The sequence below is a fragment of the Rhinolophus sinicus genome, chromosome 4 (assembly GCF_057876585.1).
Source record: "Rhinolophus sinicus isolate RSI-liver-muscle chromosome 4, RSI-T2T, whole genome shotgun sequence".
Taxonomy (NCBI): Eukaryota; Metazoa; Chordata; class Mammalia; order Chiroptera; family Rhinolophidae; genus Rhinolophus; species Rhinolophus sinicus.
Genome location: NC_142504.1, coordinates 1486781 through 1509516, shown reverse-complemented (window position 1 = coordinate 1509516; position 22736 = coordinate 1486781). Strand labels below are relative to the sequence as shown.

Genomic DNA, 22736 nt, shown 5'->3' with positions numbered 1-22736 from the left:
TTTTATGTCTAAAAGAGTGGCATCTTTCAGCTGTGAACATCGATTTATTGCTAAGCGTATAGAATGGCTCGCTTTCTATTAGCTGAGCCTGGGGTGGGGGTGGGGGACAGCGGGGACTGACCACACCAGTCCCCAGAGTTCTGCGGAGCCTGCCCTGTCTCTCCCTCTGGCGCCAGCTGGGCGCTGTCTTGACTGCTGTGCTGGGAGGTAGATCTCCCTCCTCCAGCTTCACACCACTGCAGGGCCGATTCCCAGGACCCAACCGGGTGTGGGAGCCATCTGACCGTGGAGACAGCAGTGCCACTGCCCACTGGGCCCTGTCACCACCCTCACTGGCGTTTAACCTCAATTTCAGTGCACGTGTCCTGCCAGCCCCTGCAGCCTGGTGGTAGAGACCCCCTCTTGTGCCACGGAACTGCTGTGCTTTGCAGAGGACGTGGCCCCGGATCTGCTTGCCGGGACTGATGTCACACCGGCCACTGTCACCATGGAGGCCCCCATCAAGGCGGCCGCATCTGCTCAGACCAGCATCCTGATGTCACAGCCTGCCATTTTGCCCAGCAGGTAGGGTGAGGGTGGTGTGGAGGCCAGTGTCTCCTCTAGGGGACTCCCTGGATTCAGGAGCCGTGCCCAGCGAACGTCTTCCTTGGTCACTGCAGCGGCTATGGCCACTGCTTTCTAGTCACAAGGCCCGGGGCCCGCAGGTGCCGCCTTCCCACCCGAGTCCTGTGTCACTTGGTGTCCTTTGTCTGCCATGTGGGTCACATGTGCAGACTGGAGATTTGCCTGCCTGTGTGTGTTTCTGATGGGTTTCTGATGGGACCTGCACAGCGCATCCAGTGGAGGGCCACCCAGGGTGTGGAGATGGCCATTAAGACACGTAACCTTGTGCCACTGCCACGGGAGTGTTCCGTGTCTGCTCGGAGGTTTTCTGTCCTTGGTTTATGCTGCCCATTGGCGCCCACCATCAGCACCACCCAGAACAGCTCTCAACAGGTCGATGACTGTCAGGGAAGTCCTGTGCTACTGGGGGCGGGAGGTCCAGTTGTCCAGACCACTCCTGACTCCACGGCTTGCTCACGGCAGACACTGCTGCACGGAGACATGACAGCACCTGCCCCACGTTGAGCCTTCCCACAAAATCGTCACAGGTGGTGACTTCTGGGGGACACGCCTTGTGTGTCCATTACTTCAGCCATGAGGGAAAACACATTATGACTGTGACTAATGCAGCCGGAGCTCCCGCAGTGGTTCTCAGATTTTACCTCAGTCTCCTGGGGGCTTGCTGGCCCCACCCCTTATGACAGGGGGGCCCAGGTGACCTGGGGTTGGGTGACTCAGGCCTGGGGTGACCCCCGAGAACTTGCCTCTCTCCCCGTGTTGCTGGTCCTGCTGCCCTGGGACCCCACTCTGAGAAGCATTGAAAGTGGCTCTGTCACCAGGTCCCAAACCTTTGCTTTCGGCTGAATTGCTTCCGGAGTGGGAGCTCCCTCCTGCCGCCCACCCTTCTGGTGCCATGTCCCTGGGAATTTGTCAGACGTGTGAGACCTGAGGCTCCTGCTCTCCCCAGCAGCTCCCGCAGCCTGGCTCCTGGACCTCGCCACCCCCACAGCCTCGCCACGTTCCAGCCTGGCTGCCGGCCGCTCTGTCCCTTCCCTCGGTGTCGTCCTGGACCCATCCCAGTTCAAGGTCCTGGTGACGTGCCTCCTGTCAGCCGTCGCTTACAAGCTGACCCTCCGGTACCTCTGAGTCTGGGGTTCCGGGTTCAGATGGCTCCCGAAGGGGCTCTGTGTCTGCGGATGGATTTCGGGGACAGTTCCGGGGTCCAAGTGAGGATGCACTGTGTGTCTGAGGACGTGGCCGTTACCGTCTACCACCAGTACAGGAAAGGTACGCGCACGCTTTCAGCGTCAGGGACATGGCAGGAAATGCTGGTGAGGGTGAGACCGTGGGGTCAGCAGGAGGCCCTTGACCCCTGTGCGTCTCTCCCGTCCTGACGTGGAGGCCGGGAACCAGGCTGTGGCCGCCGTCCTGAGCTCCCTCCCACTGGTCCTGCCGCTGGGGTAGCCAGAGCCACCGCCACTCACAGGAGCCGTGGGCGAGGCCGGGAGAGGTGGGCTGTGACTGAGGTCACACCGCTGACCTTACGGTGTTGCCTCCTACACAGGGAGACTGAAGCTATTGACTAAAGTCTGTGCGCTCGGTTTTCCATTCTGCAAAACTTGGCAGATTTGGTAACACTCCCTGCGCGTCTTAAGTGGTTTGTGCTGAGGTCTGGGGATGAGGAGGCTGGCAGGGAGGGGCCCCGAGGGGGAAGCCCACGTCCTGTGGTCAGTGGCCAGGCACAGCCGTTCCTTCTGCCTGGTCCGTAAGCTTCAGAGGCTGGGAGGAGACGTGGGTTGGATGGGGCCGGGCCCCACAGGGGTGAAGGGCAGGAGTGTGTGTGGGGCAGGTAACGGGGACCAGCTCCCCAGGGGGACCAGCTGAGGGTGAAAGCCAGCTAAGGATTGCATCCTGGGTCACGTGAGAAGAGAAGTCACCCAGCATTGGAAAGCTGGGGAATCTAATGAACAACTGAAAAGCACTGTGTGTGGGGCTGGGATTAGTGGCCGAGGGTCTTTGTCAGGAGGACAGGAGCGGCCTGCTGCGTCCCAGGTCCCCAGCAGTGCCCTAAAGCACACGCGGTGTTGCCCCCGGTTCTGCTAGGAGTTCTTGGGTCTGAGCCGGCCTCAGACGGGCTCCTGTCCCTGAGGACACTGCTCCTGGAGTGGGGCTGGCTGTTGGCCAGGGCGATGGGGTGTCAGTCACGTGTCCCTCGTCACTCAGCAGGCAGGCCGGCTTCTTCCCATGGAGCAGTGCAGGCTCCCGAGACCGGGCGAGAACAGCCCAGGTGTGCAGGCCTGTGGGCCAAAGCCTGGCGCCAATTCACGGGCTGGAGCAGGAGGTGCACCCACGGAGTGGGAGGGTCTGGAAGGTCACACTGTAGCCAAGTCACCAGGGTGAAAACGGGAAGATCCGCGGCCATTTTTGTTACCTGCCATAGTGTTTCTTTAATATACTCCCATGTGGTGGTTGCCCAGCTGTGGGATGACCGATGTGTGTTTGTTCTTGTGACCATTTCCCAGTGCATGGGACTGGCCACTTAGTTGTCAGGGCAAAAGGAAAATGCAGCAGCCTCGTTAGAACAAGTTACTAGGAAGAGCTTGAGGGCACATGCTGCCAGGGCGTGGGGCCCGAGTGCCTGCAGCCTCTCATGCCCACAGCGGCCCTGCGTCAGTACCAGTTCCCGTGTCCGTCAGCCCGTCGCAAGCAGCCCACACGACAAACGTCTGCGAGCTTGTAACAGCATCAAACCTCTGTTCTCTTCCCTGTAGAAGGCGTCCACGTGCTCAGGGCAGCTCTTCATAACAAACAGCGTGGAACTGAGCTGGAGCTGGGGCCCTACTATGTGCACGTGGGCCGAGCAGCTGCAGCCGTGTTTGTGAACTCCAGCAGCGTCCACGACAGTGAAGTGTTGGCCTTTGGCGGCTCGCAGGCAGATGGCCAAGGTGAGGCTGCGTGGGCGGCCGCCCCAGGCTCTGGGGGAGGCTGCCTGCCGGCTGTCCCATCGGTTTGTAACAGCTTCGTGCCTTCGTCCACTCTTCCCTCCTTCGGAGGACGGGTATTGTGCATTGTTGTGCCCTGAGGGGACACGCACAGGCAGCTACACAAAGCCCAAGTCCGAGGCATGTATGATCAGGGAGACATTGAGAGCCACAGAGGAGAACTGTGAGCAGGACATGAGAGCGCCCGGAGGAGGACGAGGCTGACGGAGGTTCCTGGGCCGGGCGTCGTGTGGGGCCGCGGGGGAGAGGGCGCCTCAGGGGGGAGTTGGCTTCGATGAGGTCACCCCTTCGCCGGGTATTCGCTCTCCAGAAATTCTCATGCGCTGCTGCAGAGCAAAATGCCCGCACTGCTCTGTCACTCATACGCGGGCATGTTATTATAAAACCTACACAGAACAACAACAGTAATGTTGGCAAAAAAACCTGCCTTCTTTCTTAATATCCCTTTCTGATTTATGAGTTGTTCGCAATCTTCTAGACACCTGGGTCCCCTCTAGAACCTGACAAGATACTTGGTATGTTCCCCTGGTACGTACATACGTGTGTGCCCGTGTGTGCGTGTGCCATGTGCACGTGGATGTGCGCCATTCTGCACGACACTTCAGAGGCTTCAGAGCCTGAGGTTACCTGTGGACCCTGCGTAAGCTGCTTAGTGTGCACACTGCAGAGCTGCTGTAAGAACAAGGCCACCTGCAGCAGTGATAAGCACAGTTCAAAGGAATGAACTGTACTTTCTGTGGGGAGAGAGAGAGAGAGAGAGAGAGAGAGAGAGAGAGAGAGAGAGAGAGAGAGAGAGAGGACACTTGGAGAACATTCTAATGAGAGAAGTTTTGTGACCAAGTTCGTATTTCCCAGGTCTGATTCCAAACACGTGCTTCAAATTGAAATGTGTTGGGATTCAAAGAGGGAGCTAAAAAGTGCGAAACATCACCTGTGTCGTGCGAGATGAATGCCCCAGGTTGGCACTGTTTTTCCCAACCTTCTTTCCATTCCAGGCACTGTCCTCACACACCGTTTTCCATCCGTTTCCTGCTACAACGTGTCCTTTACCTCCCACACCCTCGTGGGTGATGGCCAGGCCTGGGCCAGCGTGACCGTTCGGTACCAGCTGCAGCGTACGTGTTTCTTCTACTTCAAGATTTAACGAGGCCTTGTCACTGTTGGTCGAGGTCACAAAGGCCACAGACGATGCAGCTTCTGTGACAGCTCGGCCGAGGCCCCACTTGCCCTTGACCAAGCTCTTGTTCACCTGCAGTCCGTTCTGGGCTTTTCCAGAAGCCACAGGCCTTATGGCTTCCACCTAAAGGCCTGAGAAGGGGGTACCATGCAGAATAGCCCGCCAGCTCCCCTGCACAATCCCAGAGGAGGTGGCCGTGTCACTTGATGAGCAGGGGCCCCAGTCGCCTCCCACCTGGCCCATTTCCCTGCTCGGGATGGTGAGGACGCCACTGCCCTGCGGTCCCAGCCCTTGGGGCTGAAGCTCCTCGCCTCCATTTCCTTCATCACAGCCGTGTTTGTCTACACAAACGGGACGGTGTTTGCCACCGACGCCGACATCACTTTTGTAGCTGTTACCAAGGAAACCAGTGCCCTGGAGTTTGCGTGGTACTTTGGAGGCGAGCCACCCGTGAAGACAACTTCCAGAAGCATCAGGAGGAGGCTCGGCGCCCCCCAGTGGTGCGTACGTGGTCCTCACCACGCCTGGCGGCCCGTGACGCAGCCTTGGCAGTCTGGCGACAGCGTGTTAGCACCAAGCAAACAGAGTCACATCTGCACTCACTGTCACCCTGCACGTCCTGAATTGAGCCCCAAAAAGGAAGCGGGATGCCCCCTCTGAACAACCTCAGGGGGGTGGGGCTTTGGAACCAGCCAGTCCCAGCTCAGATGCCGTCCCACTGCCATCGTGGCCTCAGCAAATTCTTCTAAGGAAGGGTGACAGTGCTGCTCTGAGAGCTGCGTTACCTCGTGAAGAGGAGAGATGGAGACCACCGGGTGCTGTGACAATCCCACAGATTAGGTGCCAGCCCCTGGCTCTCCGGGAAGTAACAGGCCGCTTGTCTCTGCCTCTCCCCTGGCTCCGGCCACCCCACAGGTACCGCGTGGTGGTCCAGGCTTCCAATGGGATGAGCAATGTGGTCTCGGAGCCCCACCACGTCTGGGTGCAGCGGAGGGTGGTCCCCAGCCGGCTAACGGCCGCCTCCTCGGCCCTGGTGAACACCACTGTGACCTTTCAGTGCAGACTCCACTTTGGCAGCGACGTTGCCTACCTGTGGGACTTTGGAGACGGTGCGGCGGGCCTGGGAGGCAGCTCCGCCAGCCACGTCTACCACAGGTAATGCGCTCCTGTCGGCAGGGCCTCTAGGACGGCAGGCCCCATGTTCTCACACGCTCCAGGGCGGGCCCTCTGACGGGGGGGCTGTTCTGTTGCAAATCCAGCAGTCCTGAATGATTGTCCATTTGCATCATTTGCAAAGCAAACATGCGTTTCCTTAGTTGGACAGGACCTGCTTGGCCAAGGGCAGCCTGCGCACCCAGCCCGGGCCCCTCCACCCCCCTCCCCAGCCCGGGCCCCTCCACCCCCCTCCCCAGGCTGGGCCCCTCCACCCCCCACAACCCAGGTCCCTCTGCCCCGCCCCCGTCTCATCTCCATGCCCCGGGGTCTGTCCTGCGCCCCTGGGTTTGCAGGAGAACTGATCCCTGGGGCAGAGAACAGAACAGAAAGGTCATGCTCACAGATTTTCAGTCACGGGTGACGGTGCCCCTTACACGGGGAACAGAGGAGCCAGACCATGGCTGCCGCCAGGGCTCCCCAGGAGGGACGCGTGTGTCCCCATGTGGCTGGTGGTTTTTCATATAGCAGGTGACAGCACTGGGGGTTGGGTCCCTGCCCTGACCTGTGCTTGTCGGGCAGGGGGTCTATTAACTGGGCGACAAATGGCCTCTGGGAGTCGGTCATGACTGAGTGTCCTCTCCTCACTCACGGGCTGTCCGGCCATCAGAGCCTGTGCTTACGTAGGGGGACAGCTGTGAGAAGGGCGGAGTGACTCACGTGTCAGTCAGTGTCTCTGCCTTGTCACCCTCAGGGAAGGGGAGTTCACGGTGGAGGTCCTGGCCTTCAACAACGTCAGCGCCGCCTCCCTACAAAAGCACCTTTTCGTCGTGCGGGAGCCCTGCCAGCCGCCCCCGGTGAAGAACATGGGGCCCGGGAAGGTGCAGGTGGGGCCTGGGGCTCATGTTCCAGGCGTGTGGCAGCGCTTCCCCGGGAACCAGCGCTGGGACGCGAGCTCGGGGGATGGAGCCAGGCTTTGTCCAGTGTCTGCCTTGCATTTGGCACAGAGAGCGAGAGTGAGGGATCCTGGAAGGAGGGGGCGGGGGAGAGGGGCAGGAGAGGAGGGGGGCGGGGGAGGGAGCAGAAGTGTTTCTGGCCTTTGAATCCACCCTTTGTTCACCTCTGTTTCTCTGGAGTTCAGCTCACTCCGCTTTGAGGTTATTAAACATTGCTTGTGCAAAGGACTGTAGCGTTTCCGGGAGAAAGGGATGCTTGCGGGTATGTGATGTCAGAATCCACAGAAACGCTCAGTTACGTGTTGAGCACCTACTACGGGTTTCGAAAAATGGGGTCAAGTTTTATTTCTTTTTGGCGTCAAAGTGTTCCCAGGACATGAGGAAGCTAAACTCCCATGTCACCATCTCAGAACCAGTTCTCATCCCCCTGAGCGTGTCATAATTCTGTGTGATTGTTAGTCATCAATGGGTTAAAAATGGACTTCTCAGTGTTAAAATTCGTTGTACCTCATAAATCTGGCCAGTTTTGTGACAAATGCCAGAATGGTTTCATATTCAGAGTAGAACAACAAGAAATAATTTAAAAGTAATTGAAAGCGTCACTAAAATCACTTAAAGCCAAAGCCAAAATTCCATTTGTAACAAATACTGGTAGGTTTTAAAATCCTGCGTCCCTGCAAGTTCTTCCCTTCCCGCTGTTTATGGGAGCGCTTCATTTAAAATCCTCCAGGGGGCGCCTGTGCGCCTGTCGGCTCGGCAGCCCTGTCAGCACAGAGCAGCAGATCGTCCTGTGTCCCCACCGGGAGGATGACACTGCGTGATATTTGGTTCGTGTCACTCAGTTGTAGACAGTATCTTTTAATGCTCCCAGTGGCCTCTTTCGGGCTGAGGGACTCCGGGCTCATCTGGTGGCTTCTGCCCCAGCTGAAGTGGCTTCACCTCTGCAAGTATTTATTAGCAATTTTGCTAATAAATGTGTAAAATACTTTGAGAGCAACAGCACCAATATCACCACCAGAAATAAACCTTCTCAGGGAGCTTTCAGATTTCTCTGTAGTTCTTTTTGCCCTCAGAATATAACCTCAAAACACTGTGTATTAAAGTCACTTCAGATACCGCTTTCCCCTGTTACTTGTCTGAAATGCGGTTACATTCCTTTGTTTCAGTTTGTTTGCAATGATCAGAAATTAGTGTTTGTTTTTTCTTTTTGCTTTACTTTAAACTTTGAACATATAAAACGTTTACCTGATTCTATTATCAAAACCATACAATGAGGTAACAATTTATATTGTTGATTTGCCTGTTCATGTGTTTGCTCAGCTTTCTCTTGGAGACTGAAAATTTCCTATTGATTTTAAGGGATATTAACTGTCATGAATTTTGCAAATGATTTTCCTTTTTCTCTGTTGATTGCTTTTTAAAATTATATTTTTGACATTCAGAAGTTTAAGATTTCATGTAATCGAATCTATTAACCTTTTCCTTTGATACTTTCCCATTAATTTTATGCTTAGAAGGGTTTTTCCTCATCACGAGGATAAATATTTATTCTTTGTTCTCATTACTTTTATATTTTGACTTTTGACTTTTCTCTGTAAGATGGATGTCGTATTTGTTTTGGCACAGAGGGAGTTTAATGAGACATCGTTCTCTTAATACACAGGTGTGGCGGTCTCAGCCTGTGATGCTGGCAGTGACCTTTGAAGCCGCCATTCTCTGTGACATCTCCCGAGGCCTGTCCTACACCTGGAGCCTCCAGGACTGTGCAGGGCTACGCGTACCCCTGCCTCCTGCCATCAGCACTCACAGGCGGACCATCACCGTCCCAGCCTACTTCCTGGAGCCCGGGAACTACACTGCACTGGCCAAGGTGGGCTGGCGGCTTGCACGGCCACTTGCACAAGCAGACTCGTACTTCCCAGCAGCCTGTGAGCAAGAGCCAGGCCCGTTCTGTCCAGAGAAGGGAGTTGTGTTCAACCTCAGTTACCTTTCCTTTAGTCCATATGTGTTTGGGGGTTACAAAGGGAGCTTCAGCAAAGGTAAGCTCAACAAAATCTACAACCACAGGAAGCTTGCTGCGGCGGCAGGTTTGGAGGCTGTGAGTGGAGCGTGTGTGCAGGCAGGTGTCGCCCCTCGAGGTGTCCCTGGGGTCGGGGACCCAGGGAGCCCAGCTGTGAGAGGAAAGTGCTCCTGCTCTCATTAACTCCTGCCACGTTGTCTCCCTGAGCACCCAGTAGGATGTTTATTTTGACAAAGGTGACTGGCTTGGGTTGAAAATAAGACTTTCTGTGCAGTAGCTGAAGCCTCGTTGGAGCTGACAATGCACTTGGACTCACCAGTTTCCCTCTAACTTGAAGACGAGTGTCGGCTCCGGTGAGTACCCTGCCGGCCCCGTGACGCCCTTGTCGTCACGTTGTAGGTGCAGGTGGAAGGCAGCATCGTGTACAGTAACCACTGCGTGGGGGTGGAGGTGCGAGCCAGGGACCCCGTCAGCGTCATCTCCGAGGGCACGCACCTGCTCGTCCCCAGGACACCATCGTCCACCGTCGTGCTCACAGGCTCCCTGTCCTACGACCCGGACAGGCCTGGGGCCGCTCTCAGGTGAGCACCGAGGCCATGCGACTGCTCCTCCTCCGCGCGGCCCTTCTCTTCGTCCTCCCCCCCCAGAGTCACCTCTGGGGGGGCTGGTGTGAGAATTCTGCCGTAATAATTTAAACTGTTTTAAGTGTCTTAACTTTTTTAGTCGAATTAATATTTCATTTAGGATCAAAATATAAGGGAGGGAAAGGGGTGGAAATAAAACGTGAGAGGACTTATCCACTGGTACTTAAAGTATGATGTATTTAAACATGAGGTTTAAGTAGTGTCTCAGCGCGTTGAGGCTGCTGTCTCACAGCACCGACGGGGCTTAGAAGCATCAGGCATTTCTGCCTCACACTCTGGAGGCTGGGAGTCCAAGCTCAAGGTGCCGGCAGGTGCGGTGTCTGCTGGGCGTGCGCCTGGGTCACAGACGCCATCTCCCCGCTGTGTCCTCACACGGGGGCGGGACCAGGGCCCTCTGTGGGGTCTCTTTTCTAAGGGCACTAATTCCATCATGGAGGCCCCACCCTCATGACCTACTCACCCCCAGAGGCCCCACCTCCTGACACTGTCACCTTGAGGGGTTAGGATTTCAACATAGGAATTTGGGGGTAGGACACAGACATTTAGTCCATAGCAAACATGTTATTTTGTATGAAAACACTGGGTCTGTGCAGGGCTTTGCTGTGTGGGGGCTGGATTTCCGGGTGTTGCTCATCACTGTGTGTGTGGAGCCCTCAGGGTCGGAGGCCCCTGGCTCAGGCTCCTTTTCTGCACCCGCACCCTCCCTGGTGGCCGGACCCAGTGTCCTGACGTGGACACTGTCCACGCTCCACTGACCTTGAGCACCGATGTCCCCGGACACCACCCATGGCCTTGGACACACATGTCCCCTGGAAACCCTCTATTGCCAGTGACCTTGGACACATGTCCACTAGACACTGTCCAGTGCCAATGGCCTTGGACACACATGTTCCCCGGACACCACCAATGGCTTTGAACACACAAGTCCCTGGACACCACACACACAACAGTAACCTGGAGCACACATCCTCCCCAGAAACTGTCCTCACGCTCCCTTGCAGCCCCCAGAAAAGCCCGCATAGTGACACTGGTCACATACTTGACCAGAGCAGGTGTGTTCAGCCCTCCAGTGGCTTCCCCCACAGGTACTACTGGACGTGCACCCCAGCTGGCAGCCCCAGGGGCCCCTGCTTCACTGGGCCCTCTCCACACAGCCTGGATGTCGGGGCCCCCACCCTCTCCTTCGCAGCGCTCTCTCTCAGTGGCAGCTATGACCAGTTTCTCGTGACGCTGACCGTTTCCAGCGGTGGCCGGAACTCTTCAGAGGCGCAGGTGTTTCTGTCCACCCGCCCTGACTCATCGCTCAGGTACCACCTGTCCCGCCGTCCCCACCAGGCGGGTCTGAGACTCTGTCCTCCGTGCCTCACACCTGCTGGTGTTGGGAGCCCACAGAGAAACCTGCTGTGTACACAGGAGATGGGGTTCAGGCATCGGATCCCCACAGCTTTGACAGTGGGGGCTCCGAGTGGGAGGCATCCCTCCCGTCACAGCAACCACCCCGAGATGGGATGGCTCTAGGGCTTGGGGCTGACGCCAGAGGGAGGCAAAACATTTCAGGGCCCCTGCCCTTGGCCTCCAAGTGCCACTGGGCAGCGTGGACCCTACCTGGGAGGTGCACGTCAGCTGAGTTGCAATGTCCAGAGTAGCCAGGGTAGAGGGAACACGGCACTGCTGTGACCACAAACCAAAACCCCACAATGCAGAGGTTAGAATAGCACCCGAGGGCCACACACAGCCCCAGACACTGCACGCAAGCTGACATGGGCTGCAGCTGCTCTGTCCCCCACGTGGGGGCTCGGGGTGAGCTGGACACCCAGTGACCACAGCTCTGCAGGACGTCTGAAAGGCCTGGGGCAGACAGGACTGCATCCATCACTGGACCCTGCAAGGGGTCTGGGCAGTTACTATGGTCTTGTGTGTAAAACAACTCGTGGCAGCAGCAGGGGCTGGATGAGTTCCAGAAGGCTTCCTGGAGGAGGAAGCAAATTCACTACGCCTGGCAGGACAGATAGGAAGGAGGGTGTCCTCAGGAATCGGGCGTGAGTTGTGCCACTAAAGTCAGAAAAGCTGCTCTGAGAGACCCCCTTGATTGGGATAAGGGTTTCAGGTGTGAAGCTGTGGAAACTCAGCCTCGGTGGACAAGCATGGGCCACGTCACAGGTGCTGTGCAGGGCTTCTGCGAGGCCACACGGCCCAGGCCCCTTGTGCTTTACTAGTATCAGTGTATACTAAGAGCGAAGAACTGCCAGTACAGGGCTAGGGATGTTGGGGCAAAATTTAAATAGTATATTCAATAAATTAGACACTTCTAAAAATACAAGGCACTGTATAATTCTGTCTCTCACAAGATAATGACAGAATTTACTTTAAGATATTCGTTCACCACGCACTGAAGTCACTGAATGAACACCTGTCAGGAATTATTTGAGCCTGTGTGACAATGTCCTGGGAGGTGCGGGGCCAGATGGGCCTCTCCTTGCCCGTGTCCACCCCCATCCCCACCGCACACGCACACACCATGCACGGAGACACGCACACACACACACACATGCACATGCGCATGCACACACACACATGCACACACACGCCTGGCCGGCACCAGGAGAGGACCCTCGTGGGCCCATGGGCCGTGCGTCCTGCTCTCCTGTGCTGGGAGCTGCGTGTGGAGGCAGCCACACGATGTGTGTGCAGGGAGAGGGGCCTTCACGTGGGAAACGCCCGCAGCACACACCCACTCAGCGTCTCCCCAGGTCCCGCAGGAAAGAAACCTCTGAGTCAGGCCTAAGGCAGCAATCCCAGAATCCCGTGTGGTCCTAAAGAACCACAGTCCACAAAATGCACTTTGGAGAGCGCAGTCAGCAAGAGAGACTAGAGAAGAGTTAGGAGGTGCGGGGCGGGGTCTGTGGGTGGGGTGTGGGGCCACAGGGCGGGCGGCCCCTTTCCTGTGAGCACCCTGAGTCCTGCGGGAATGGGGAGCCTGCATGCTGTCGCGAGGGTCCAGGTGACCGTGGGTTTGTAGCGGATTCAGGCCTCACTCTGCAGGGAAAATGGAGCTCCCAGGAGAGCAGTGTGCATAGCCTGGCCAGAGCCCTGCACGGGGCCCAGTCCTGGCTCTCCCCTTGCCTCTGTGTGACCTGGGGAAGTTGCACAGCCTCTCTGAGCTCTGTGGGGTGTGCTGGTGTGTTTGCCACCTGGGAACCGGTGGTGTCAGATGAGGGCTTGCTCGGAGGAGCTCGATGCAGGCTGGGCCACCCTGTGGGTATTCAGCCGTGTCAGCTGTGACTCTGCTATTGAGTCACAAGTAAAGGCCCGGCGATTTGAACATGCCTACCCCGAGTGAATGCAGCCAGACAGCCCCATGTTGTTTTCCGAAAGTCTCAGACCTAATTTGCATGTTCCAGATTCGTCCGCATCTCCTGGGTCCACTTCAGAGACGTCTTTGTGAACTGGAACGAGGAGCTTTCTCTTCGAGCCGAGTGTGCAGGCTGTGGGGACGCAGTGGGTCCCTCTTACTCCTGGGATCTCTTTTTAGTCAACGCAACAGAAAAGAACTGTGTGGAAGGTAGAGATGATTGTTGCTTCATTTTGTGGATTCAGGAAACAGTGATTTTGAGATTGCTAAAAACTTGCAAAATGTAGTTCATTTGAACCAGTGTATCTGGTCTTGGCGTGATTGTGTCCCTTGCCTCTCCTGCTCTTATACGCGTGTGGTGACAGCAGAGGAAAGAGCCCCCATCAGCCTGGTCGCTGTGTGCAGGCCGGACCCAGTGTTCGCTGAAGCACTTTTACTGGGTTAGAAGTACAGGAAGCTGCTGGAAGTGACGCGTGCTGTGCTCGCTCTCCAGGGCCACGTCCCTCCGGCCATGCTCGTCCTCTGCATGCATGCCGGGCTCTGTGACAGCGTGCAGCCTGGAAGTTTCTGGACTCCTGGGTTTGGACCTGGGCAGGTAGAGCTGTCCCTGGTGACATCTGTGATAAGGGCTCGCTCTGAACAGCTGAGAGACGGCCTTTTATTTCTGAGCTGGCTCCGCTGGCGCCTTGCACGGAAGCTCTGCCACGCCTCAGAGTCTCTCCATGTCCTTGTTTTTCTCCACTCAGCAGGGCCGCGTAAGGCTTCTGTACGGGGAGCTCTGCGCCTGGCCGGCCTCAGTGCTGAAGGGATGTGAAGACAGAGAGGCCATGTGCCGTCTCCGCAGGGGTGGCCGTCCCATGTTCGTTAGGTGGATGGCTTTGTCTGAATCGAAGCCTGTGCCCAACCTGTCATGGGCTGAGTGACACGGCAGTGGTCCCACTTACGCCCAGCTAATGCTTGTCCCTGCACTGCGGCCGCTCAGCCCTGTGGTCACAGAACCTGACTGCCGTGGTGGAAAGTGAAAGCTCAGTGCGCTGTGACGTCATGTTCTATGTCCTCGCAATGTGTTCTCTGCTGCTCGTTCTCTCAGATCCCACCCACTCTGTGTAGAATTGCTGCACAGACTCTGATGGACAGGGAAGGATTAGGAGAAGCCCTATGAGCCCAGATCTTTTCTAGAATGCGCACGCACAGCCCCTGCCGGGTGCAGAGGGTTTGGGGCTCGGGGAGGCGAGTGGTGGGTGGAATGGTCAGGTGAGCCGTGTCCTATGTCCATACATCCGTCTGCTCCCTGCCTGCTTCCCAAGCGCAGTTTACGAATGGTCGCCAGGCTTGTTTCAAGCAGAACATGCTTATGTAATCTGTACACTTTCAAAACCACATGGTCCTTTCTCGTCCAGAGTTTTAACACTGAAGTCTTTGTTTCAGTTCCCTTTTGTAGGACCAGGGGGCTGCTGGGCTCCCCTAGTCTTGGGGCCGTTTGGGGGTCGTCAGAGTCTGCTGCACTGTCCCTGGGGCCAAGCAGGGCACTTCCCCATGTCACGTCCACGCCGTCCTCAAGGGAGCCGTGGCCACAGACCCGCGGCTGGCCTGACCTTCCCACCGCGGCGAGAACCTCCGTGGAATCCACGGCCACGCTGCACCGCGCCCCCCCTGCTGGTGACACCGCAGGCCCAGGGCCCAGTCCCTCAGGGGGCAGCCCAGCCTCTGAGGCCCCAGGTCAGTGCTGCCCGGGCTAGGTGTGAAGTCCCTGCGTGGCCCTCAGCTCACCCCACCCCTGAGTGCGACCTGGACGGCTCCACAGTCGCGGCTGCATAAGCCTCTGGGCGCGTCGCCCTCCTCTCCCCCCTAAGGACCTCCGGGTCCCTTTACTGCTGGTTTTCAGGGTGGACAGAAACTATTTTGTGCCTAAAACTGGAGAGAGAAGTTCGTTGTTAGGGATAAAAGTTGTCCCTCCCCCGTGACGCCATTTCATGTGGCTGCTTGCGTTCAGGTGACAGTTCTTCCCGTGCCCTGTGCCCTGGCAAAGGCTGCCACACCCAGGGCTCTGAGCCTCAGGCTAGTGGCGGGGGCGCCTCTGTGAGTCCCTCAGCTTTAGGAGAGAAGCTCTGTGGGGACAGAAAGGTGACATTGGCAGCAGGACGCTCTTAGGTCCATTTCTCTCCTACGAGAAAAGAGCGAGGCGTGTCCCTGGAAGAACAGTGAGAGCTCCTGTGAGGAGAGCCCTGGGCTTTGGTCCCCACTGATAACCGGCTGTTTTGGCAGCCACACACCTGCTCAGGACTCCAGTCTCCTTGGGGGCCGGGGCCAGTGACTCCTGACTCCCTGCGGTTGTGATGCTGTGACCACTGCCTCTGAGGGGGTTTTGTGTCCCCACAGCAATAGACCAGGGGTGACGTTTGCGATCCATTGGGAGTCAGGATGAATTCCAGGGGTGTTTGTGCTTAAACAAGATGTTCTGGTTGTCCTTTCGTGCAGACTTTGAAGCCTATTACAGCGACCTCCAAGAAGCAGCAGCATCCGCAGGACGGAGACCAGGTGACTGAGGGACGGCTTCCTCCTTCCCGGAGCCTGCGCCTGCGCCCGGGCCTTCAGGCCAGTGTGCCCGCCACTCACGTGAAATCTGGATCCCACACGACTCCCTCACTTCAAGGCCACCGAGAGCCCCCACAGCAAAGGGGACGTACATGCTCCTTTGCGGGGCTCGGTCTGGCTGAACCCTCATTTCCAGTGTGCGTGTGGTGGCATTTCAGCCTCCCCCCACCCCAAACACCAGGAGAAGCTCTGGCCCTGGCTTTACAAAGCTTATGTAGTGTATCCTTGTGTGTGTTTCCACTCGCTCACCATAGAGGTTCTGATGGCGGCAGGATTCTTGCTCTAGGCTATTGCTATGTCTCCAGTAGACCAGCCCCTAGGCTTGGCGGGCCAGAATGGACGTGTGCTGGCTAGATGGAGGGAGGAGGGAGTGCGATGAGGGAGGAAGGAATATGCAGCTGCACCACCGGCCGTCTGATGGTGACGTCCTCCTGACCGTGTTTAGGGGGTGAGGACTTCAGAGAAGCAGGGTCCAGCCACAGGAGGACTAGTGACTGCTACTGACCTGGTTTGGGCCCAGCCCCTGAACTTCCCCATTAACCCTGTAAGAAGAGCGTTGACTTTTTCCAACTGTCCACGGGCTTGGTTCGTCTTCCTAGGGACCAACACCCACCTTGAGGAATCAGGAGCCAGTGCCAGTGCTGACGGGAGCCGCGGGGATGGAGACAACCTGCTGGGCCCCTTCGTCCCCGTTGCCGGTGCCAGGCCTGCACTCCTGGTCGACTGGCCCAAGGCCCTGGTGGGCCGAGCTGTTTTCCAGGGCTACACGACATCTGGTACGAGCGCCCCCTTCACCCTGGCCTCTCAGGGTTTGGGCCCTGGCCCCTCAGCTTCTGCTGTGCCTTCCCTTTGCCTGGAGAAGTACTGGGATGACAGTGGTTTTCCTACCTGGGCTCGTCCCTCTGTGGACGACGGGCTGAGGCTCTTGCCGGCCGCCCAGGGCCCCGTTTGCAGCCTAAGGCAGGACTGCTCATCTGGCCTGGGCACAGGGCCGAGCACGGAGCCGACACCCCTGTGCACACGTCCTGTGTGCCTCCCTGGCGTCCCTGTCACCCCACACCCTGAGTGCAGTGCCGCTGCCCCTAAGAGCCGTGGCGGGAGCTGATTTCCCAGCCAGCTCGTGGTCACACACGATTGTCCCCTCTGGTAACCCTGCGTGTCACACTGTGACCAGGTGATGTTGGTGATGGGGAGCCGTCCTGGTCCAGGTCGCCCGTCGTGCCCCTTGGGTTTCTCCCATTTCATGGTATGCAGCTCAGGGTCCACCTCTGTGTGCTGAGGAAGCCACAGCCCCCAGGGGTCAACAGTCACCGGACGCAAGAAATTCTTCCCAAGCAGCGTCCTGCCGACACTTGGGTGTTGCTCTGAAATACCTCCATCCTACCTGGAGGTCACCCTGCGCTGATGCAGCTACTCGGAAATACATAAACGGAGGTCTCCCCGGCGTCCCCTCATTGCTGAGGGGCCTGTCTGGTCGGGTCGCTGGCCCGGGCTGTGTTGCTTCTGGGAGGCAGGGGAGCCTGGCATTGAGCTGTGATCTCTGTAACAAGGGGGAGAACACAGGTAGTGGCATTTGGAGGTAGGGAAAAGCAGGACTAACTTGACCTGTTTTACTGCCACCTCGGGACCGAGGGCGGCACCTGTGCAGAGGGCTTTGTCTGACCTGCTCTCCTTCCAAGTCCCCTGATGCTTGTGCCCCTGTGGCCCCTCCTTTTCCGTAGGGGTCACAGGACAGACAGTGACAATCAAGCCGTACTCACTGAGCCCTGGAGAGACATACGTCCTGCAAGCCTCTGTGGGTAGGTGACACTGCCGCCGCCTGCTTGGGGACAGTGAGGGCTTGGGTTCTGTGCAGTTTTTCCTGGAGATTGCAGTCACTTGTGACTCCCCAGGAGTGTCCGGAGGCTCCCCCACTTGCCCACTGTCACGTGTCAGAGGTCGGGAGGAGGTGCGAGGTTTCCCTGCTTTCACTCCTCTGTGCGGTTGGTCAGGTGGTGTTCAGAGAAGGGTACAGGCTGAGCGGTTGCCGTCTCTCAGTGACACGTGTATTTCGTTTGTCCGGGACAACAGCATAACTAGACTCCTCCCCGGCAGAGTGGTCGACAGTTCCCACGTGTACCTGGAAGCCAGCAGAGTGCTGTGTGTTTCCGGCGCTGTTTCAGCATACCCACGTGTTACCCTTTGCACGGGTCCACGTTCCCTCGGCCGTTTCCTTGACACAGTCTGACATCTCCCTTTTGGGTAGTTTCTAGACACTTTGCCCATTTCCAGAGGCTTTGAGTTCCACGTAACAAGCAAGGATTCCACCGTGTGTACGTCCAGATGGGCCCGGTTGGATGTGCACGTTTGGTTCCTTGAAGCCCGTCGCCCATTTCCAGCCTCTCCTGTCTCTCAAGTGAAACACTCAAGCCGACTTCCGTCGGAAACCCAGTGGTGGGGCCTGGCCAGGTCCCCAGGCCTTGTCTTGACTCTCCCTGTTTTGCTGACGTCCTCGTGAACGTCCTCCACCCCTCCCACTAAACCCAAGGCCCAGTTTCCACACGTGCCTTTAGCCCTTTGGCTAGAAGCCTCTCTTGCCTGTGAGATTTGTCCAAGGGACAACGGGACACCCACTCAGATGGGTCACCGTTGGCACTTGGGGGGCTGAGGACTGGCCCCGGGCACTCCTGTCACCCCAGCCCCTCCATGGCCCCGTTTTCCCTGTGGTTGATTCAGGGGGCTTGTGACTCCCCCAGAGCCTTTCCTGAGCCAGCACGAGTCACACCCCAAGAGGCTCAGTGCACCTCCTGCTGGGAGGACTTCCCTGCCCCCCGCCCCCATCCTCTGATCTGACTGCTGCTGTAGGATGGTCTTCCGTGGTTGGTGTGACAGTTGAACAAGAGAGCATGGGGACAGTCTCTGGCACTCAGCACCCCGGCCCCCGGACCATAGCAAGGGCTCAGCAGCGGTGCCCAAGTTTTAAACACGTTAATATGTGTATCTCACGCCTGTAATTTATCTCAAGAAAAAGACATAAAAGTGAAAAAAAAAAGTGCTGTAGGAGAATATTATTATTGGGTGATTCATAACAGCAGAAAGTGGAAAACAGTGTTTAAGCCTGGGGAGTAGCAGATTTGCATATTAAAGAATGTCTATTTACAACACTGATTTTGAATGTTGTGCGGCCACAAGGAAAGTCTTGACGATATTAACACAGTTAATCAAAGCCAAATAAACATCATATCAGTGCTCCAAACTCAGCTAAGCTCTGGACGTGTGTTTGTGGATGAGGCTTTCAGAGAGTGCAGGCTGCGTCCCGCAGGGAGGTCGGTGTACGAGTGCCATGTTCTGCAGGGTCTCCACCTGGACGTGCGTGCGTGGCTGCCGGCTACGTTGCTGTCTGGGCTCCCAGGGGGACGGACCTGGTCTGTCTCGTCCCCCGACCTCCCTGCAGGGCGAGGAGTCAGTGACCAGTGTCACCTCACTGGGCGCCGCGTGGCGTGCTCCTCAGCCCCAGTGTACGTCGGAGCCCCCGGAGGGCATGCTCACACAGACCGCTGCCCCCACCACTGTCTGGTCCTGCAGGTCTGGGATGGATCCAGGAATCACAATTCTAGCAAGTTCCCAGGGGGTGTCTGTGCTGCTGGTCTGGGGACCACACCTGGGGACCACGTGGCTCGTTTTCTAAGCTGGTCATTGTTGGCGTAACCCCCACATCGTCCTCTCTGCAGCTTCAAAGCACGGCTTTCTAGGGAAGGCTCAGCTGTACTTGGCCATCAACCCAGCTCCACGCGGCATGGCCTGCCAGGTGCTGCCCCACCGTGGCCTCGAGGCACACACCATCTTCAGTGTCTTCTGCTCCTCTGGGGGACAGGTAGGGCTCCACATCTGTCCGTCTGAGGCAGCAGCAGGGCTGGAGGCGTGGCCACCTGTCTGAGGAAGTGCTGGCTGCAGGGCTGCCCCCTGGGGCTGGGAGGTGGGAGTGCGGTGGTGGCCTTGCTGCCAGGCCCTGCGCCTGTCCCCTTGGGTGGACCCCCACCTGCTCCTGTCCCACGTCCTGCCCAGGGTGCCCCTCTGGGAAACCCACCGGGACCCTGGCCCTCACTCACAGCCCGGCACAGAGGCCCTGCCCTGAGGCCGAGACGTTGCCCATGAGTGTCCCCGTCCCGTCTCCTGTCTGCTGTGGCCCCAGTGGTGCAGCCTTGTCCCCTTCACCCTGAGGAGGCCCCCGTGTCTGTGTGACTGTGGGGAGGTCCCAGGCCGGGGAGCACGTGACTTTAAGGGATGGGCAACCCTCCAGGCTCTGTGGAGAAGGGGGAGGGCACCCCCGTGTGTGCGCTGCAGTCACTGAGTTGTCACCTGCCCCGGGCCTGTCTGCAAACGAGCCTGGGTGGCACGAAGGGGGTGGGTGTTCTCAGGATGTGACTTCTTTTGTTGACCTGAACTACTGTTTGCTCTCCATGGACGGGTGGTAGGATTTCCGCTATGAATTTAGTTACCAGACAGGAAACGCCCCCAAACGCACTTTGTACCGCGGGACAGATGCCCAGTATTACTTTGAGCTGCCGGCCGGGGACCCCTTGGACGGCTATCAGGGTGAGTCGCTGAGCAGGTGTGGGTGCGGCCGTGCTCACCTGTGCTTCTCGACCCTTCCCCTAGGCGTCCACAAACAAAACTGTGACAACTGTGTATCTAGAAAATACAGTTCTTACTCGTCCATCGTAGTAAAGTTCAGTGCCGTTGAGTTTGGTTGACTGCCAGCTCCTTAGTGCAGAAAGAGTGTTAGTAATAGAACTAAGTTCACTTTTCGTATCTGAAATTATAGCAAATACCATGTGAATGATAAAATGCCGAAGAACATCTCATATACGTGAACATTTGAGACTAAGCTGTCCCTCATTTATTAATGACGTGTGGTACCTGGTGGGCCTTGCATTTGTGGATAGACCAAGTCATGGCGCTCCCACCGGGAGGAAAGTGGCGGGGAAGGAAAACTGAGCTGTGACTGGTGCCCTCAGCTCCTCCCGCTGACGGCCGGGTCAGACCAGCCCCTGGAAACTGCTTCCATGGAGTGAGCGTGTTAGAAACACGCAGTTAGGACAACATCTTGCTCGGTCTGTAGGACCCAGACCAGTGAAATGAGTCTCTGGGCCTGAGAGGGTATGTTTTCAACTTCCGGATAATTCTGACGTGCAAGGCCAGAGTCTCTGGTCTAGACGTTTCCTTGACGCGGTCTGCTGAGGTTATTTTAGCCTGAAATCTGGGCTGGTCCATGCACCGATTTATTCAGCTCTCACCTCTGCTTCAGGCCCAGCTAAGCCTCGCCTGACCCCAGTTAGAACCCCTCGCACTGTAGGACACTCCACACTCCAGGGTGGCACTTCTACTTTGTCACAAAAAGCATGGGGGCATAAGAGTGGTTGTCACAGACCTGGGTCTGTAAGTTCAAGGCTGAAATCACACCCGCTTTCTGCCTTCTGGAAATGTCCCTCAAAATGGACGCTTACCTTGTTGGTGTTGGACCTGCACCCTCGTCCTGAGAGCTGGGTCTGAAAGAGACTTATACTCAGGCCTGGCAGTTCCCACACCTGCAGGGGCGTGTGGGGCCCCTGCCCACAGAGACGCGCAGCGCACAGGATGGGGCACATGTCTGTGAAAGGACCAGGGCTAGGGCCTCGGCTCTGTCATCGCAGCCGCTACCCAGGCTGACCCTCCTCTGCCATGTCCCTTCGCTTCCAGTCCTGGTATCCACTGCGATCACAGACAGCAAAGGCTCCCAGGTGCAGCCGTGTGCTGTGGCCGTGACCGTGCTGCCACGTTTCCATGGGAACCGCTGCCCGGATGACGACATGTGAGTAAGGCCGCCCAGGGCCACCTGCCTGTGTCCCTCAGCCAGTGACAGCGGACTCGCTGACAAGCGGGGTGAACAGTGGGATGAGCAGCGCGGGCCTCACTCAGACCCACGAGGTCTGTGCAGGGTTCCCAGGCCGTGAAGCCGACTCCTCTCTCAACAGCTTCACTGAGGTGTCACAGGCCACGTAGCTGCCCATTTAAGGTGCAGGTCCTTGGGTGTCACACACGTGCAGTTGTCAGTCCAGTGGGAGGGCTTTGTCATCGTGCCCCCAGCCCTGGTTCTCGCGGGCAGTCGGTCCCTCGCCCCACCAGCTGGTCCTTGCAGCCCCGCTGCCACTCATCCACCGTCTTGCGTGCCGTGCCCGTTCCGGACGTCCTGCGCCAACGGGTGGTGCCCTCTGCTCTTCTGTGACAGCTTCCTTCACGTCATGTTAGGACGTTCATCCCGCTGTAGCCGTTCAGAGCTCTGTCCTTAGGTCACTGAATAATGTGTGCTCTGCATGTGCCCCACGTTGTTTGCCCATCACTGGTTGGTGGCACTGCAGCTTCCTTTGCTGTTATGAGCATAGGGTGGACGTGTCCTCCTGGCACCCCCCAGGAGGGGCTGCGGGTCCATGGTAACTCAGTGTTTAGCATCTGGAGGACCTGCCAGACGCTTTCCCACTGAGGCTGCTGTGCCCGGAGCTGCAGTGTCTCCACATCCTTACCGCACTGTCATTCGGCCTCCGGCCCTGACGGTGGCTCACTGAGCTTCTGATCTGCGTTTCCTAATGACTAATGAGCATCTTTCCTCGCAATTCAGATCCTCCTTGAGGAATGTCTGTTCACATGCTTTGTTTTAAATTGGTTGATTTGTCTTTTTGGATTGCGTTGTGAGAGTTCTGGATGCTGTCCCTTGTCAGATATGTGATTTGTACATATTTTGCCCCAGGCTGTGGGTTGTGTTTTTCATGTGCTGTCCTTGGAAACGCAAGAGTTGTTAATTTTGATGAAGTCCAACATATTCTTCTCTTTGTTGCTTGTGCTTTTAGTGCCTCTAAGATATTATCACCTAATCCAAGGTCACAGAGATTTATTCCTGTTCTGAGAGGTTACGGTATCAGCTCTTACACGGAGCTCTGTGAGCCACTGTGTTCATTTTTGTGCTGTGAGGTGAGGCTCAAGTTTGCATGTCAGGTGTTCCAGCACCATAGGTTGAAAAGATTATTCTTTCCCCACTGAATTATTGTCCCTTTGTCAAAATGCAATTGACCATAAGTATCAGTGTTTATTTCTGGACTCTCAGTACTATTCCATTAAGCTGTATGTCTATCCCAGAAACTCACTGCCTAAATTACTGTAGCTTTGTAGTAAACTTTGAAATTGGGAAGCATGAATCCACTAATTTTGGTCTTGTTTTCAAG

At 57.0% G+C, this 22736-nt stretch overlaps 1 protein-coding gene across 5 annotated transcripts in view; it reads left to right on the top strand.

Moving 5' to 3' along the window:
* The window catches only part of PKD1L1 (polycystin 1 like 1, transient receptor potential channel interacting), a 126684-nt gene that overhangs the window by 6438 nt on the left and 97510 nt on the right, over positions 1 to 22736 (top strand). For 4 of the 5 annotated variants that reach the window (XR_016021007.1, XR_016021006.1, XM_074341073.2 and 1 more), the window contains exons 4-21: positions 356 to 564; positions 1571 to 1890; positions 3375 to 3548; positions 4601 to 4720; positions 5114 to 5282; positions 5698 to 5937; positions 6689 to 6821; positions 8554 to 8760; positions 9310 to 9491; positions 10640 to 10861; positions 12956 to 13116; positions 14335 to 14625; positions 15385 to 15444; positions 16101 to 16277; positions 17223 to 17300; positions 19212 to 19354; positions 19956 to 20076; positions 21220 to 21331. Coding sequence is in view for 2 of the 5 variants with exons in the window: in XM_074341073.2 (XP_074197174.2) it covers positions 356 to 564; positions 1571 to 1890; positions 3375 to 3548; positions 4601 to 4720; positions 5114 to 5282; positions 5698 to 5937; positions 6689 to 6821; positions 8554 to 8760; positions 9310 to 9491; positions 10640 to 10861; positions 12956 to 13116; positions 14335 to 14625; positions 15385 to 15444; positions 16101 to 16277; positions 17223 to 17300; positions 19212 to 19354; positions 19956 to 20076; positions 21220 to 21331 (3119 nt within the window). In the remaining 3 variants the exon portion in view is untranslated. The remainder of the gene's footprint in view (positions 1 to 355; positions 565 to 1570; positions 1891 to 3374; positions 3549 to 4600; positions 4721 to 5113; positions 5283 to 5697; positions 5938 to 6688; positions 6822 to 8553; positions 8761 to 9309; positions 9492 to 10639; positions 10862 to 12955; positions 13117 to 14334; positions 14626 to 15384; positions 15445 to 16100; positions 16278 to 17222; positions 17301 to 19211; positions 19355 to 19955; positions 20077 to 21219; positions 21332 to 22736) is intronic. The other variant, XR_016021008.1, reaches the window with a different exon arrangement.